General features: G+C 41.5%; 2 protein-coding genes across 5 annotated transcripts in view; one reads left to right on the top strand and one right to left on the bottom strand.

The window, feature by feature from the left end:
* Dop1r2 (dopamine receptor 2) overlaps nt 1–6,947 on the top strand; it is a 62,612-nt gene extending 55,665 nt beyond the window's left edge. Inside the window, exon 4 of one of the 2 annotated variants that reach the window (XR_013082893.1) lies at nt 5,423–5,541. Coding sequence is in view for 1 of the 2 variants with exons in the window: in XM_076794484.1 (XP_076650599.1) it covers nt 5,423–5,533 (111 nt within the window). In the remaining variant the exon portion in view is untranslated. Of the gene's footprint in view, nt 1–5,422 lie in introns of both variants that reach the window. The other variant, XM_076794484.1, reaches the window with a different exon arrangement.
* Nucleotides 6,948–9,151: 2,204 nt separating this feature from the next.
* Nucleotides 9,152–11,877, bottom strand: LOC143357853 (solute carrier family 25 member 44). 3 transcript variants are annotated; one of them, XM_076794486.1, is made up of 5 exons: nt 11,592–11,877; nt 10,819–11,132; nt 10,437–10,744; nt 10,188–10,374; nt 9,152–10,119 (listed from the first exon to the last, which is right to left on the bottom strand). In XM_076794486.1, exons 2-5 carry the CDS (start codon nt 10,991–10,993, stop codon nt 9,800–9,802), a joined length of 990 nt encoding a protein of 329 aa, XP_076650601.1. In that variant the 5' UTR covers nt 10,994–11,132; nt 11,592–11,877; the 3' UTR covers nt 9,152–9,799. The 3 variants fall into 3 exon arrangements, with proteins under 3 accessions (XP_076650601.1, XP_076650604.1, XP_076650602.1); XM_076794489.1 differs by having other exon boundaries at nt 10,819–10,996; XM_076794487.1 differs by lacking the exon at nt 11,592–11,877 and adding an exon at nt 11,230–11,551.
* Between the last annotated feature and the right edge of the window lie 879 nt (nt 11,878–12,756).

Below are 12,756 nucleotides of genomic sequence, written 5' to 3'. Positions count from 1 at the left end.
ATCGCGTCCTACGCGGCTACTCTTCGACTCGCCGATATTTTTAACAGATTTAACGGTTATAAATTCGACCTGGTGCCGATCCCATCGATTCCGCGTATATCATCGGGGATAATTGAACGGCGGACGGTAACGGCGCCGAATTATCTCCCGTGGAACGGACGGGTACACAGAGAGGATGTTTTGCCCCCGTCGACAGGGGTGAACGAAAGATTTCCTACTATCGACCAGGCAATCAACTTACGGCTGACATCGGTGTGCCTCGGTCAGAGGATATGTCCCGATCATTCGATTTCTTGATACGGAGCTCTCCTATCTTTTCCAACATCTTCGTCCAACATATTCCCCTTTGATTTTTCGACTCGGTGCGCGTTATGGACTTCGATTTTAGAGTCGCAATTTTAAGACGGGATTTGTGAAAAGGAACATTAAATTAAGATTTATTTCTTGCACCGTTGTTGAACTATTTTTTGGATATTTTCTAGTGTTAATTTTTGATAAGTTAGATGGATTATTGTTAAATTATTATTATTTATTATTGGGATTATTGAGAGAAGAATAAAGAATATAATCTCACGTCCCAAGTTACTAGGAAACGTTAGCAGTTTGTTAGCGATTTATGGTAAATACTCCAGCAGTTTTTAATGTATCTACTATATTCTCAATGTGCAATGAGAGCATAACGATAAAAATGAAATGGAACCCAGACGTATACGCGTTTTGTTTACAGAATGAGTCAGACTGTCGCGCAGTCGACAGCACAGCAAACATTGATACAGGTCCTCAATTATAGAAGCATACATTTCATTCCGTCAATTGTTTCGATAATACTACTGACGCAACTGCCGCATCTCCACGTTTAAGGAGACAATATTCCATTGCAGTGATACATTCAGCATTATTCCTCATTGGTCTTCAACTAGAATGCTCCGAAGACTGATAAGGAAGCGGTTGCAGTACAGAAATTGAGGAAAGTGTGTCAGTTTTGGGTATGAAATATCAAACAGCAGGAAGTCATAAAAAATTGTAAACTTTGAAAAATTACAAAAATTCTGTCTCAAAAGTATTTTCAGGACGACTTTAGAAACTTCGTAATACAGATTTTATGGAATCAAGTTATTTTAGAACATTTATTAAGGAAGGCCATCAGAGAGATACAAACGATGTCCTGTCTTAAATAAATTTCTCTCATGTTCCATAAATTCTATCCGTACTTGTATTTTCAAGAACTGTTCTTTATACATCTTCATTAAAGCATAACACAAAGTAGAACGCTTTTAAAAATAGTTCCTCAGTCCATGCTTCAACTAGAACTTATTAATATAACCTATAAAAGCTTTAATTCCTTATTCTAAGTTTATTTGTAGTAAATTGTAGTTTGAACCTCTGAAAATATCTAAATAGAAAACAAGGCGACTAAAAATTGAAATTTGAGTGACCCACAAAAGAATCTCCAAAAAGAAGACAGAGATCTCGGTGCGCTGACGAAAACTGATCAAAGATTGAAATCTGAGGATGCCATAAATATTCTTAGCGTCCACCGTCGGCAAAGTATGATTTAAAGGCCATGTCCGTCGAAGGCGGTCCTCCGGATTCAACCGGAGGAAAGTTCGAAAAAAGGAATAGGAGAAAGAGAGCCGGAGGGGAAGATTGGTTTCCTGGCCAGCCGACGCAAGGAAGAGGGATGCGCTCATCCAGGGTGGCGAATGAAAAATGAAATCGAGCGAGGAACGTCGGGCGTGCCAGTTAATGCTTCTCGTGCATTAGGACGAATTATCTTGCATCGGTCGGGTCGCGGCGGCCGACGATATTGATGCATTTCTGCCCGCATTCGCCTACTTTTTCCGTAATCCGTCGCGTCCTTGTTTTATCGCGCGATCCCCTATCTCCGCATCGTTTTTGTTTTATTCTCGAGTTAGACAGAACCAGCCCATTTCCATCGGACGGCTACGGTAACGCGCGTTACTGCAAGAACCGGATCGGATGCAAAACACCGAAAACACTTCAACCCTCGGCCCCATTTTTCCTTAAAGCGGTATCCTGCTGCAGACAGTCGATTTCAAGACTTCCTTTTCTCGAGAAAACAGTTGCTGTGCTGCCTCGTTCGTATTTTCGTCTTTTGCATATTTAAAGGGTGTGAGCATATTTTTGGGTACGTGGAAAATACGGCAACTTTATATTTATTTTCCCTAGTAGCTATTTGAGAGAGCCAATTGAAATTTTGTGGACTTTCAGGACTAAGGGGAGCAAGTATTTTAGCCGAATCCAACGCGAAATCTCGAAAATAATTTCGAAGACAGACATATTTTCCAGGCTACAAAGATTAATAGAAAAATTACTCTCCGCACCCTGATCTCATATCAGTGCACCCAACCAAGCTTGGAAGCTCGCTGCAGACAGGAGCCTGGAAAAGCGACTTCCGAGCGAGGGCCCGGAAACTTGAACTTTCGCCTTTTTGAGCGTGACGGTATCGATCCACCGGCTCCGATTGCATCCGCCATCTTCCCCGGGACTGTCTTTTCACTTCTCCTGGATGCCATCCAATTGTCGTTCTCGACAGCCGTTGTTATTCCCGATCGAAAGCCCCGCGTGTCACAAGATCGACCGGTTCGAATCTAACTTGCAGACAGAGAAAGAAAGAAAGAGAGAGAGGGAGAGTCCCAAAAAGTGATGTTCCGTGGACAGGTCGAAGACAGAGATCTTCATAGGTTTGATCGATCCTCCTCTCGCTTCGGGAACGGCAGGCCTTCGTGTTTTTAAAGGTCGCAACGGATCAACGGATAGAGGTTTCCGCTTCACGGTTGCGAGAGAAACCGGCGCACACCTTTTGCCGCCGAATGCCGAGCAGCGACGAATCGGGAACGGACGGAGGAGAGGAAAGAAACGATTTTCGATGGCTCCTCTGCCCGTGAACCAAATAAACCGATACGGCCGAGCCGGCCAGCCGTGGAAAAATTGCAAACGTGGACAACAGTTGTCAGACTCTGTCCGCGCCGCGATTTCGCGAATCGACCGGCAATCTGAGTGCCTAACTCTACACTATACCATTGTTGCATATCTTTGATCATTCTGGAGTATTACCTCGGATAAAGAGAGGCTTACAAACCCACTTTCGCTGTCTGTGAGGTTTGGGCACGGAGAAATGGGAAATGAATTTTTGAAAAAGCAAATAAATATCTAAATATCGAGTACAAAGCCGAAAAGCCGATACCAGCGAAACGACCACAAATCTTCCCCTAACCACAACGAGAAGTGCGAGGTCTCGTGGAACAGCCCCTCGATAGCATGAACCCAGCATTTTCCCTCGTCATGCAAGAATCGAGGCTGCACAGACGTGTCATTAAAATATTTGACAAATGAACCGGTGTGCAACGTGGCTGTAATACACGTCGCCAGGGTTGTAATTCCGTAGAACAGGTGTGCCGGCGTTGTTTTAAGGCCAAGGGTAACAAAAGGGTTCTGGCACAATCACGGCATACCGATGCGGATGGAAGTGAAGTCGGCCGATTAGATTGTCCGGCTGGTGTTGGAAGCTGACCCAGATACTCGGTCACTTAGTTTCGTTAATCCGCGGGCGAATGAGGCGCTATAAAATCGTAACGGGAGCCGCAAAGAAACAGGAAATCCGATTCGGTCTCGTCTCTCCGTTGGGAATTCGGCAGTAGATGGGATAAACGAGGAAACTTTTGCCTCCTCGTTGAGACACACCGCTGGTCTTCTCTCAACTGATCAAACTGATGCAACAGCATGAAACAGCGCTGCGAGGGCGATTCATTCTGGCCCTCGAAGCTGCCAGAAATTTTGGAGGGCACGTTTCTGGAATGTTGGTTAGTGAGGAAGCGGGACGACCGATCGAACAGAGAGTATTCTAATGTCTGAATTTATTTTCGCGTGCGGTGACAAGGGTTTCCGGAATGGCGCTGTGATGGGTCCTAATTAGATTAACCCCCTCCATTTGAATCGTGCCGCTCGATATTTAATTAATTCTTGGACAGTATTGATATTGGAGTTTGTATGTTGCGTGTTGGATCTAGATTCATCAGAAGGTTTCTAAATTTGTTGGTATTCATTGCGTTTTTACCATTAGAACTACTAATCTCCTTAAAATGACGGATTTTAGATCAGTTACAATTATTTAGATTGTAAAAATGCTGTTGTAGGCACTGGTTACATTTATTCAATAATTACATTAGCTTCTCCCAAACGCTCGATTCGAAGTAGTTTTTGAGAAAACAATATTTTCGGTTTAAACTTACACATTGCAAAAGAAATGTACGAGACATCGCTAATAATTTTCTATTTCACCTACTCATTTTTGAATATATAAAATCAACAATTTAGCCTACAAAATTTAGAAACACGAATACTAGAGCCATCTACCAGCAACAACCATAAGCTTCAAAGGGAAACCTTTCAAGTTACGAATATCGAATACCTCCGCAGCCCTGTAGTTCCCATAATGTTGGAGAAAATACAGTACGCCATGAAACCAGCATTTTGTCCCGACGATCTCGCGTTAGTTCACCTGCGCAAAGGATACGGGTCCTTTAGCTGCCGCCGGAAGTTGATGGTAGATCGTCGAGGACGAAGGGAAACGAAGAAATAGAGGGAAACAGAAAGACTATAAAAATTCCAAGGCGGACGTAGCCGAGTAATTGCATTCATCTTTCACGAAGTACACACGGGATTGCATTCGGAAAGCAAATTCCACCGGGTCCCTTCCCCGAACTATAAAAGAGTGCAACCGTCGATTTATTTCGCGCGATTCGCATGCCGGACGCGTCTTCGTCACCTGGCCGCGTCGAAATTAGCTAATTAACGAGTTAGGACATCGTTTAACTCCATCGGAATTTTCGGAAATGTAAGAACTGACAGGAATTTAATTAAAGTGGAATATCGACGGCCACGATAGTTTCGAGGCTTGGCTACAATTTATTATAAATCGGCTCGATTGCGATTAAACTGCGGAATGTTTCCTTTTAATTAGCTTGAACTTACACCGTTTAGTACTTGAAAATAATCGCATTTGGTTACTGTAAGGACGCCATTCTTTGCGGTGTAATCCACTTCTAATTCATTGTAAAAATGTTTGTTCTTCGCCAAAAATCACCAAACCACTTTGGACGTGTTGTCTGAAGCATTTCATATCCTCACGATTGTCTTACCTTTACAGCGTGCAAATGCAAAGAGGAAAGTCGATGCAATTACTGAGCATTGCGAATTACTACTTGCAAAATACTACAGGACATTGTAAAATACTACAGGACATTATAAACTCCCTACAGAACATTGTACAGTACCATAAGTCTTTGTAAAGATCTGTACAAATGTTTCCCTCCGCTGTACATATCGGTACAAGCTCCGGACCAACAATACTCCCAATTGTCCTGAATATTGTTTAAGAATGCTGCGTTTCTGATTGCAGTACGTTTCCGGAGGGAACACCGGCGGCCAGGCGAGCAGCGTGAGCTATAGTAGCGTGAGCCAGAGCAGCGATGGCGGCGCCGGAAGTGGATTGCCGAGTGGCGGGATGTGACGATACACGGGGGCCCGGCCCGGGCCACGTCGAGATCGAGCGATTCGTTTCCGGGATACGTGATTATAGGCCACCTGCCAGAGGACTTCACCGAGGGTCTTTCTTGACCCTTTGGGCCGGAAGACGAGAGCTTCACGGCGTCCTGGAAGACGCGCGAGGAAGACGACCCACCGGACCCCCTCCTCTAACAAAAGGGACCCGAATTTATGGGAAAATCGACATGGGCCCCCCCAGTTTACCGTCGCCAGGTGAACGCGACGGAACGTGGACCACGGAGAAACCACACAGAAGCCTCCCCCATTGTATATAGCGTTTTGTACCACCGACGAAGGAGCCAGCGAGCCGAGCCGAGTCGCTCGCGAAACGTTTTTACGTTCCGGTCCCTTCGATTTTCTGTAGCCTTAGCAAACCTACCGAATCGTTGATCGAACGTGTCCCGCGTGTCTTCAGGAACACTGTGGTCTCCCTTCTCATAGTCGCATTCTGGTTCGATGATTTGTAATTTTACACCAATGAAAAAGGATCCAAGACGTTCCGTGAAGAAAGTCTTCGAGAGTGGACTTTGTAGATTGATTCAATTCTGTGCAGTTTCAAATGCAGATGGGATGTTTTGTATTGTACGGGGTGATCTTGCCATAGGGGTGCAATTAGAATGAAAAGATAGGAGGATGACGCTGAACGAGAGTTTTGTATACGATGCTTCGGTCTTTACAAGAACCAGTTCTAAGTGGAATCAGGGCGAGCTATAGTCAGACAAGTAGAATAGATACGACACGTGATCAGACAAGTGGAATACAGGCAGTTCCGTGATCAGATAAAGTAGAGTAGGCACGGTATGTGATCAGACAAGTCGAATAGGGGAAGTCTATGTTCGAACGAATGCATAAACAGTATATGCAGTCAGACAAAGAGAATAGATATAGCAAGCTCTGTATTGTCGAGCCAGAACGCGTTGCTGTGAGGAGGTGACGGCAGTGTACACCGTAACTCGATGCATCGCGAATAGTTAGTGTCTGGGCTGGCGCAGTTGCGAGCGAATTTATTCAGCCTTCGACGCTTCCCTCGAACTCGAAGCAAAAGAGTCAAGACTGGCAGCACTAAAGGTATCCTCATCGACTCGTCCGGCGAATGTCCAGGAACGAATCCATTCGCCGAGCCGTTCCTCGCTTATTCACGACTAGATTAATTGTAACGTGAAACAAGTAGCAAGGCCAATGTAACTTAATCGACGGACGACGCGAACGAAGTTACACTTACGGGGCTCGCACACTTTACTATCTATCGTGCACACCTTGCAAATTATTTAAAGCAACTACAGAAATTCCTACATTTATTATACACTCCGGATCAAAAATCGCGAAGACATCCTCTTGTATTTTAGTCAATTCAATTGTATTTGAGGCCAGAATTCTAGGGAATTTTTTAATAATATTTACAACTCCCTTTCGAAAGTTGCAAAAACTTTCCCCTGTATATGAGTTAATTCAATTATGCTTCGAGGTTAATTAATTTAATTTGTTTTCTCGAAGATAAAACCCTAGGGAAGTTTTTGTACATAACCATGAAAATTTCCCGGAAATTAGAAAAATATTTCTCGCATTGAGAAGAGGCGAAATTTCATTCCAAAAGGAAATTAGAGTTTAATTTTGCAGTGGGGGTGAAATCCTAGGAACTTTTATGTCAGGGCCGTACGAGGGATGGTAACATGCACGGGCCCCGTTGTCCATTAAAGTGCATAGTTTCAAACGGAACGATTTTAATTGTAATCATAATCGAAATGAGATAGAAAGAACTCGAAGCGTGATCGTCGCTATTAGTGTTTTGAGGTCGACCTCTCGAATTGTGTTCCAACGACTGTCTCGCAAAAAAAGAAAAAAAAAAAATAATAAAATCGGTTCCCGCGACTGTCGACGAATCGTCACAAGTTTGAGCGTCACTGTTATTTCGATTATCATAAACGGACAATCTCTACTCGAAGAATGTATACTCGTCTACTTCTATAGCGGATATTTTTGCAGCAACGGTGTTATTGTTTTACGAGAAATCACCCTAATCTAGACACCTATTTCAGTGTACATAAACAAACCATCGCCGTGTAATTGTAAATAATACGAGAGAGAACGAAGCTGAACGAAAGACGCGTGTGCGCATGCGCGAGCGTTGTATTTAATGTAACTGTTGTGAAACACGAAACGTTTCTTCGATGATCAATGAATTCAGTATTATTCAGCGAGAACGACGTCCTGTCATGCTATAAGTTTCGACAATTAATTAAGAAAAAAAGAAAAGCCTGGACCCTATTTGGTTTGAAGACTATTGGACTTCTAGTAGTTGAGAACTACTGTTCGCGAACGATTTATACATTTACCAATGACTTTGTACTAACACCTTATTCTCCTTTGTACATTTACAATTTGGGAGGGAGGATACAGTTCCTGTAATAAACGAAAATCAGGATTTTCAACCATTGTTAAAATGATTACGTTTGCTTACATTTGGAAGCTATCGTACTGTTATTTGTATCTTCCCTCTTAACGCTGTCTTAGAACAATCTTGATGAAGAAGAACACAACTTAAGGATCTACTCGAGGCTCGAAAATGAAGTGTACACTACTTATTTCTACAACAACAATTAAAATAGTCTTTGGCAAATGGAGGAGCACAGAAACGCTTGCGATGTGAGGGCACCGTTTGAAATGGCGAATAGCAATTGGTGGACGTCTTAACAATACTAGTCATAATAGTTACCGTAAGCTCATTAGAACTTGAGAGTCTAATAAAATGAATGGAGATTAATAAAATCGACAGATTGAGAAAGGACAAGCGAGAATAAAATGTAGACAGTCCAAGAACGAAAAATTATGATCGCTCAAAATGGAAGGAATGTAGTAAAACACGGAATAAATGTTCACACTTTCGAACAGTGTTTCCACAGCATTTCCGGTTTAGAAAGCGCTTTGTACAAACACGGGACGTTCTGTCTAATTTGACCGCCTAAAATGTAATGATTCACAATTCTTTGTTTCATCTGTGTCGACGTATATGGAGTAATGACGATGGTAAGACAATTTTATTGTAAAACACTGTTCATAGAATGTACTTTAGCGTGAATACACACTACTCGTAATCCAGAAAATCGATGCTATCGTTAAATAGAACATTTAAGAGAAATCGTCGTACTGCAGCGTGTCTGACTTATATATGATATATTAATATTAATTGATATGATAATAACAGAGATATATCGATTAATATTAAGGTATTATAAGGAAATCAAAGGAACTTTCCTGGCCTGTACATACCGTATAAATAATGTCACAGAACAGACACCGTGGTAATTTTAATTTGTAATGAGTAGGTAGCACGCGAACGTAAACAGTACCATAATTCATGTACAAGAGCCACATTCTCGAGACCACTTAAGTACCTTCAAAGAAAAAAAATGTATCTATCAATATGCTGTCCTTTATAATAAAAGATAAATGGAAAACCCGTGTTTTATCTGCTGTGGGGTGCATATCATCGAATTACGTAAGTACTCACAGTAGTCGTTAAAATGGGTAAAAATAAAAGTAGTGGGTAAAAATAAAATTACGTTCGCGCGTGAAACGACATAAATTATTCAATGTAACTAACAAATTTATTCATTTACATATTCTTGATACAACGTAACATCGTTATGAATTTTTCCTTCATACCTATAGAAACTGCACTGTTCCAGCAAACAGTTTCCGTATCTGTTATTGTATTTTATCACAGTAATATATCTAACATATATTACACAGTTTGTACTTTGTGTGATGCACAAAGGGTTTATACAAAATGCACATTTTTTGTTTGAAGTTTGTCAGGAAGCTTTGAAGATGGATGCAATCAAATTATTCCGTTTATCCGTGGGGAACCGTTTTTAGCTCGGGGTTTATGGTTGATGCATGATTCTAACTATTTACGAAAATAGATGAAATTGTGCCCCTGACATGCATGTTACTGTGGTTAAAACTTGAGAGACTAATCAATGCTCCACTTTTTCTTAAATAAATATTTTAATCAATTATCATTATATGTATATATGTTGTATATAAGTATATACGCACGGACCACAGTCACAATTATAATTATCATACATTTTGTATAACGTAGTGCACTGTCATCGAAACGATTTAAAACAAATTCCATTTGTTCTTTGGTGTGCATGAATTGCCGTTATATACATACAATACACAATAGACGAGAAATGCAAGAACCTAAAAACCATCGGCGAGAATTTTACCACCTAATGTACCTTTTATACTCCTCAGTTATACTGAACCTTTTAATGGTTTCGTACCCTAAAATGATTGAGAAACTAAAACAGGCAGATTGCACAAGTCGCGCGGATAGTCCCTTCGTGAACATCTGAAATCTCTCTTCGTCCCAAAGAACTTTGAACGCGCTAAACATACTGTCTAATCTCTGCACCTGCAGCCTTGCTCTGACAATGTCCAGAGGGTTCGTGATAATTGTAGTAGTGAACCCACCCAATGTACCAGCCACTGCTTGAATGAACAAGTGGGAGAACCATTCGGGGAATAATCGGAACAGTTCATCTGCAATCGAACGAGTTTACGCGTGAGATCTGCTATCAAGTTTCACGATATTTTTATATGACCATTACCTTGATAAGATATATAAAGTCCCCACCAAAGTGCGCTGTTTGGAACGTAGGCACACAACGACGCGAGGTATCCCCGATAAAATCCTCTATACCCGTCGCTCTGATAAATCAATCTAACTATATCAGCTGAGATTTGAGCACGAGTCTTTCCTGGTTCCAACGTTAGTCCTAATGGATTCATTCCCATCTGTAAATAATTAAAATAAGCAAAGAAATGGTAGACATCTATCCCTCTCTTGCTCCACTTACTTTATCCATATGGTATTTGCCACTTTTCAGATTGTTGATCCCAAGAACCATCAAGTGCTGGCTCAGAACATCGAAAGGAACTACTATTGTTTGCCCTACCAAGCTAGCAGCACCACCGGCGATAGTCGCTTTCATTCTTGAGTCTATGTGACCTATAAGCTGATCTTGTCCCAGTAAATGACGCACACCTTCGTAGGTTGATACATAAAAGACACTAGATACAATTTGTATAGAACTGATCCAGAATCCCCTATAAAAGCCTGCCGAGCCTTCTGCTTTGTAGATCTTCTTGCAAGCATCTATCATTCCTGTGGACAATCAATAAAAATTAGAAACGGCTATTAAACTGTTCATAGTTGAGTAGATGTTCTGAGAGACTTACCAGTGTACATATGATTGTGCCTTTGAATTTGTAAACGTGTTTTGATTACTGTTAAGGGATATAAGCAGCAGCGCACCGAGAATGACGAAAGCATGCTCAGTGGAAAGAACTTTGTCTTGTCCATCATATCCCACTCGATGGTACGGATGAACGGTGGTGCCTCTACCGCAGTCATTTCCTGGATTTATATCGATACCAGTTCCAATAATGTCGTAGTATTTAAACGCTAAGGTTTCCGGCAGTATATGTTCAACCTGATGCTGCATATCTCATCAATATTTTGAGTGGAATTATCGCCCAAATCTTTCACGAAACTGATAAAAAAAAATACAGAAATGTGATACAGATATGTATGTGTATTTGTAGATACGGCTCGAAACTTGTCTGCAAAAACAGTGCGCACGAACGTACGTGATAAATTTACTGCGTAAACGTGTGTAGATTAATAATATACCAAGTGTTACAATAATAGCTCGAGTGCATTTTTGACACGAACACAAGTTGTCGTGTAGGTACACGTACACGTGCTATATGTCATCAGGTGAAACGACGAGGGCAGCGAATAAATCGAACTAATAGCAGCCACGAATTTCACTCGTTAACACGTTGTTATTAATTCAACATAGTTCGTACGCCAAGAAAACGCGGCGCACCGTGGTCCCATTTCACGATCTACATAGCAACTCCGCAAGGTCACTATCAGCCAAGGTGTCAATAAGATGTACTCGGTCGTCAACGTCCGATAATCAATCGAGAAAACGTTGAACACTTACGGTGATGCAATACACCGTCACAATGAACAATTTTCTCCAGTTCGTGCAAAGTGTCCATGAATGATGGTCCCACGTTGTCGTCGAACCAGATCAATGTTTCACGAATGATATCATGAACGTGTCGTTGGATGAATCGGTATCATGTTGTACGTGGGATAATCGGCTTTAGTTTCATTCAACAACCACGTGAAATCGTGCTGGTATTACTTCGAGGAGCCCATGTCAGCAAGATAGCAGAAGGAAGTGTGATCCATGGACTCTCACGTATCCACACTCCACACACATATCTTTGAACAGAAAATGCGCACAGTGGCGGAACTAGTGGGCGAGTAGGCGAACCACGTTTATGGTTGGGCTTTATGTGTCCGAGAGATGTCGCCTGGTACTCGATGAGCCGTTCTATTTCGTCTGAACGCGCAAAAATAGATTACCCCCTTATATTTAGTTGTTTTCATTGGAGGTGAATAAAGTACTGTATCAAATAATAAATTTAAAAAAGGGTCTAATAAACACACGAAAAGTACATTTTCAACTTTAAGAATTTTTTCTGCAATAACCGCGAAAGCTACAGGATTGATTTTTACGTAGAAAAATTCTGCAAACTCTCCCGAACACAATGGTATATTTTATTATAACATTAGCAACATTTATACTATGTAAATAATTTTAAAGAGAGCGAGGTGCCGTTAAAGCAGCCACTTCAGTTGGGCATTTTTGAATTTATTTTGGAAGTGAAGGGTTTGGGGCAAAATCTAATTATACCGCGTGATAGAGCGAACCTTCTTTCAACTAACCTGGTAAATTAACAAGCATTTCTCCTGTTGGTAACTTATCAGCTATAGGAAAACTACACAGGAAGGTTCACCGCGAAGCGCCGCAACGGGTGCGCAACCCCTAGTAAACAGTCACGAAGATCCATAACGCTGTCATTGCTTCCATCCCAGTAAAGATTAATTAAAAAATAAATTTTTATACACCCTCATCAGGTCAGAAAACGTGTGATGGTCTAGCTAAAACGACTGTCCTTGACTCTGCAAAATAAAACCAACCCTTAACAGTATCAAGCATCTTTTCTGCCAGTTTCAAGCACGGAATTTTTCAGAATTTATAAAATCGATAAAAAATTTGTAGGTAGCGATTTTCGAAGATGAAGTCCCACTATTTC

The sequence above is a fragment of the Halictus rubicundus genome, chromosome 10, assembly GCF_050948215.1.
Source record: "Halictus rubicundus isolate RS-2024b chromosome 10, iyHalRubi1_principal, whole genome shotgun sequence".
Lineage (NCBI taxonomy): Eukaryota > Metazoa > Arthropoda > Insecta > Hymenoptera > Halictidae > Halictus > Halictus rubicundus.
The sequence above is the reverse complement of the archived record's forward strand: the minus strand, read 5'-3'. Positions and strand labels throughout refer to the sequence as shown.

Coding starts and splice junctions, on each gene's coding strand:
- LOC143357853 (XM_076794486.1), bottom strand. CDS start 10,993: ATGACTGCGGTAGAGGCACCACCGTTCATCCGTACCATCGAGTGGGAT. Junction 10,745..10,818: donor GCACAATCATATGTACACTG/GTAAGTCTCTCA, acceptor GATTGTCCACAG/GAATGATAGATGCTTGCAAG. Junction 10,120..10,187: donor ACTTTATATATCTTATCAAG/GTAATGGTCATA, acceptor GTTCGATTGCAG/ATGAACTGTTCCGATTATTC.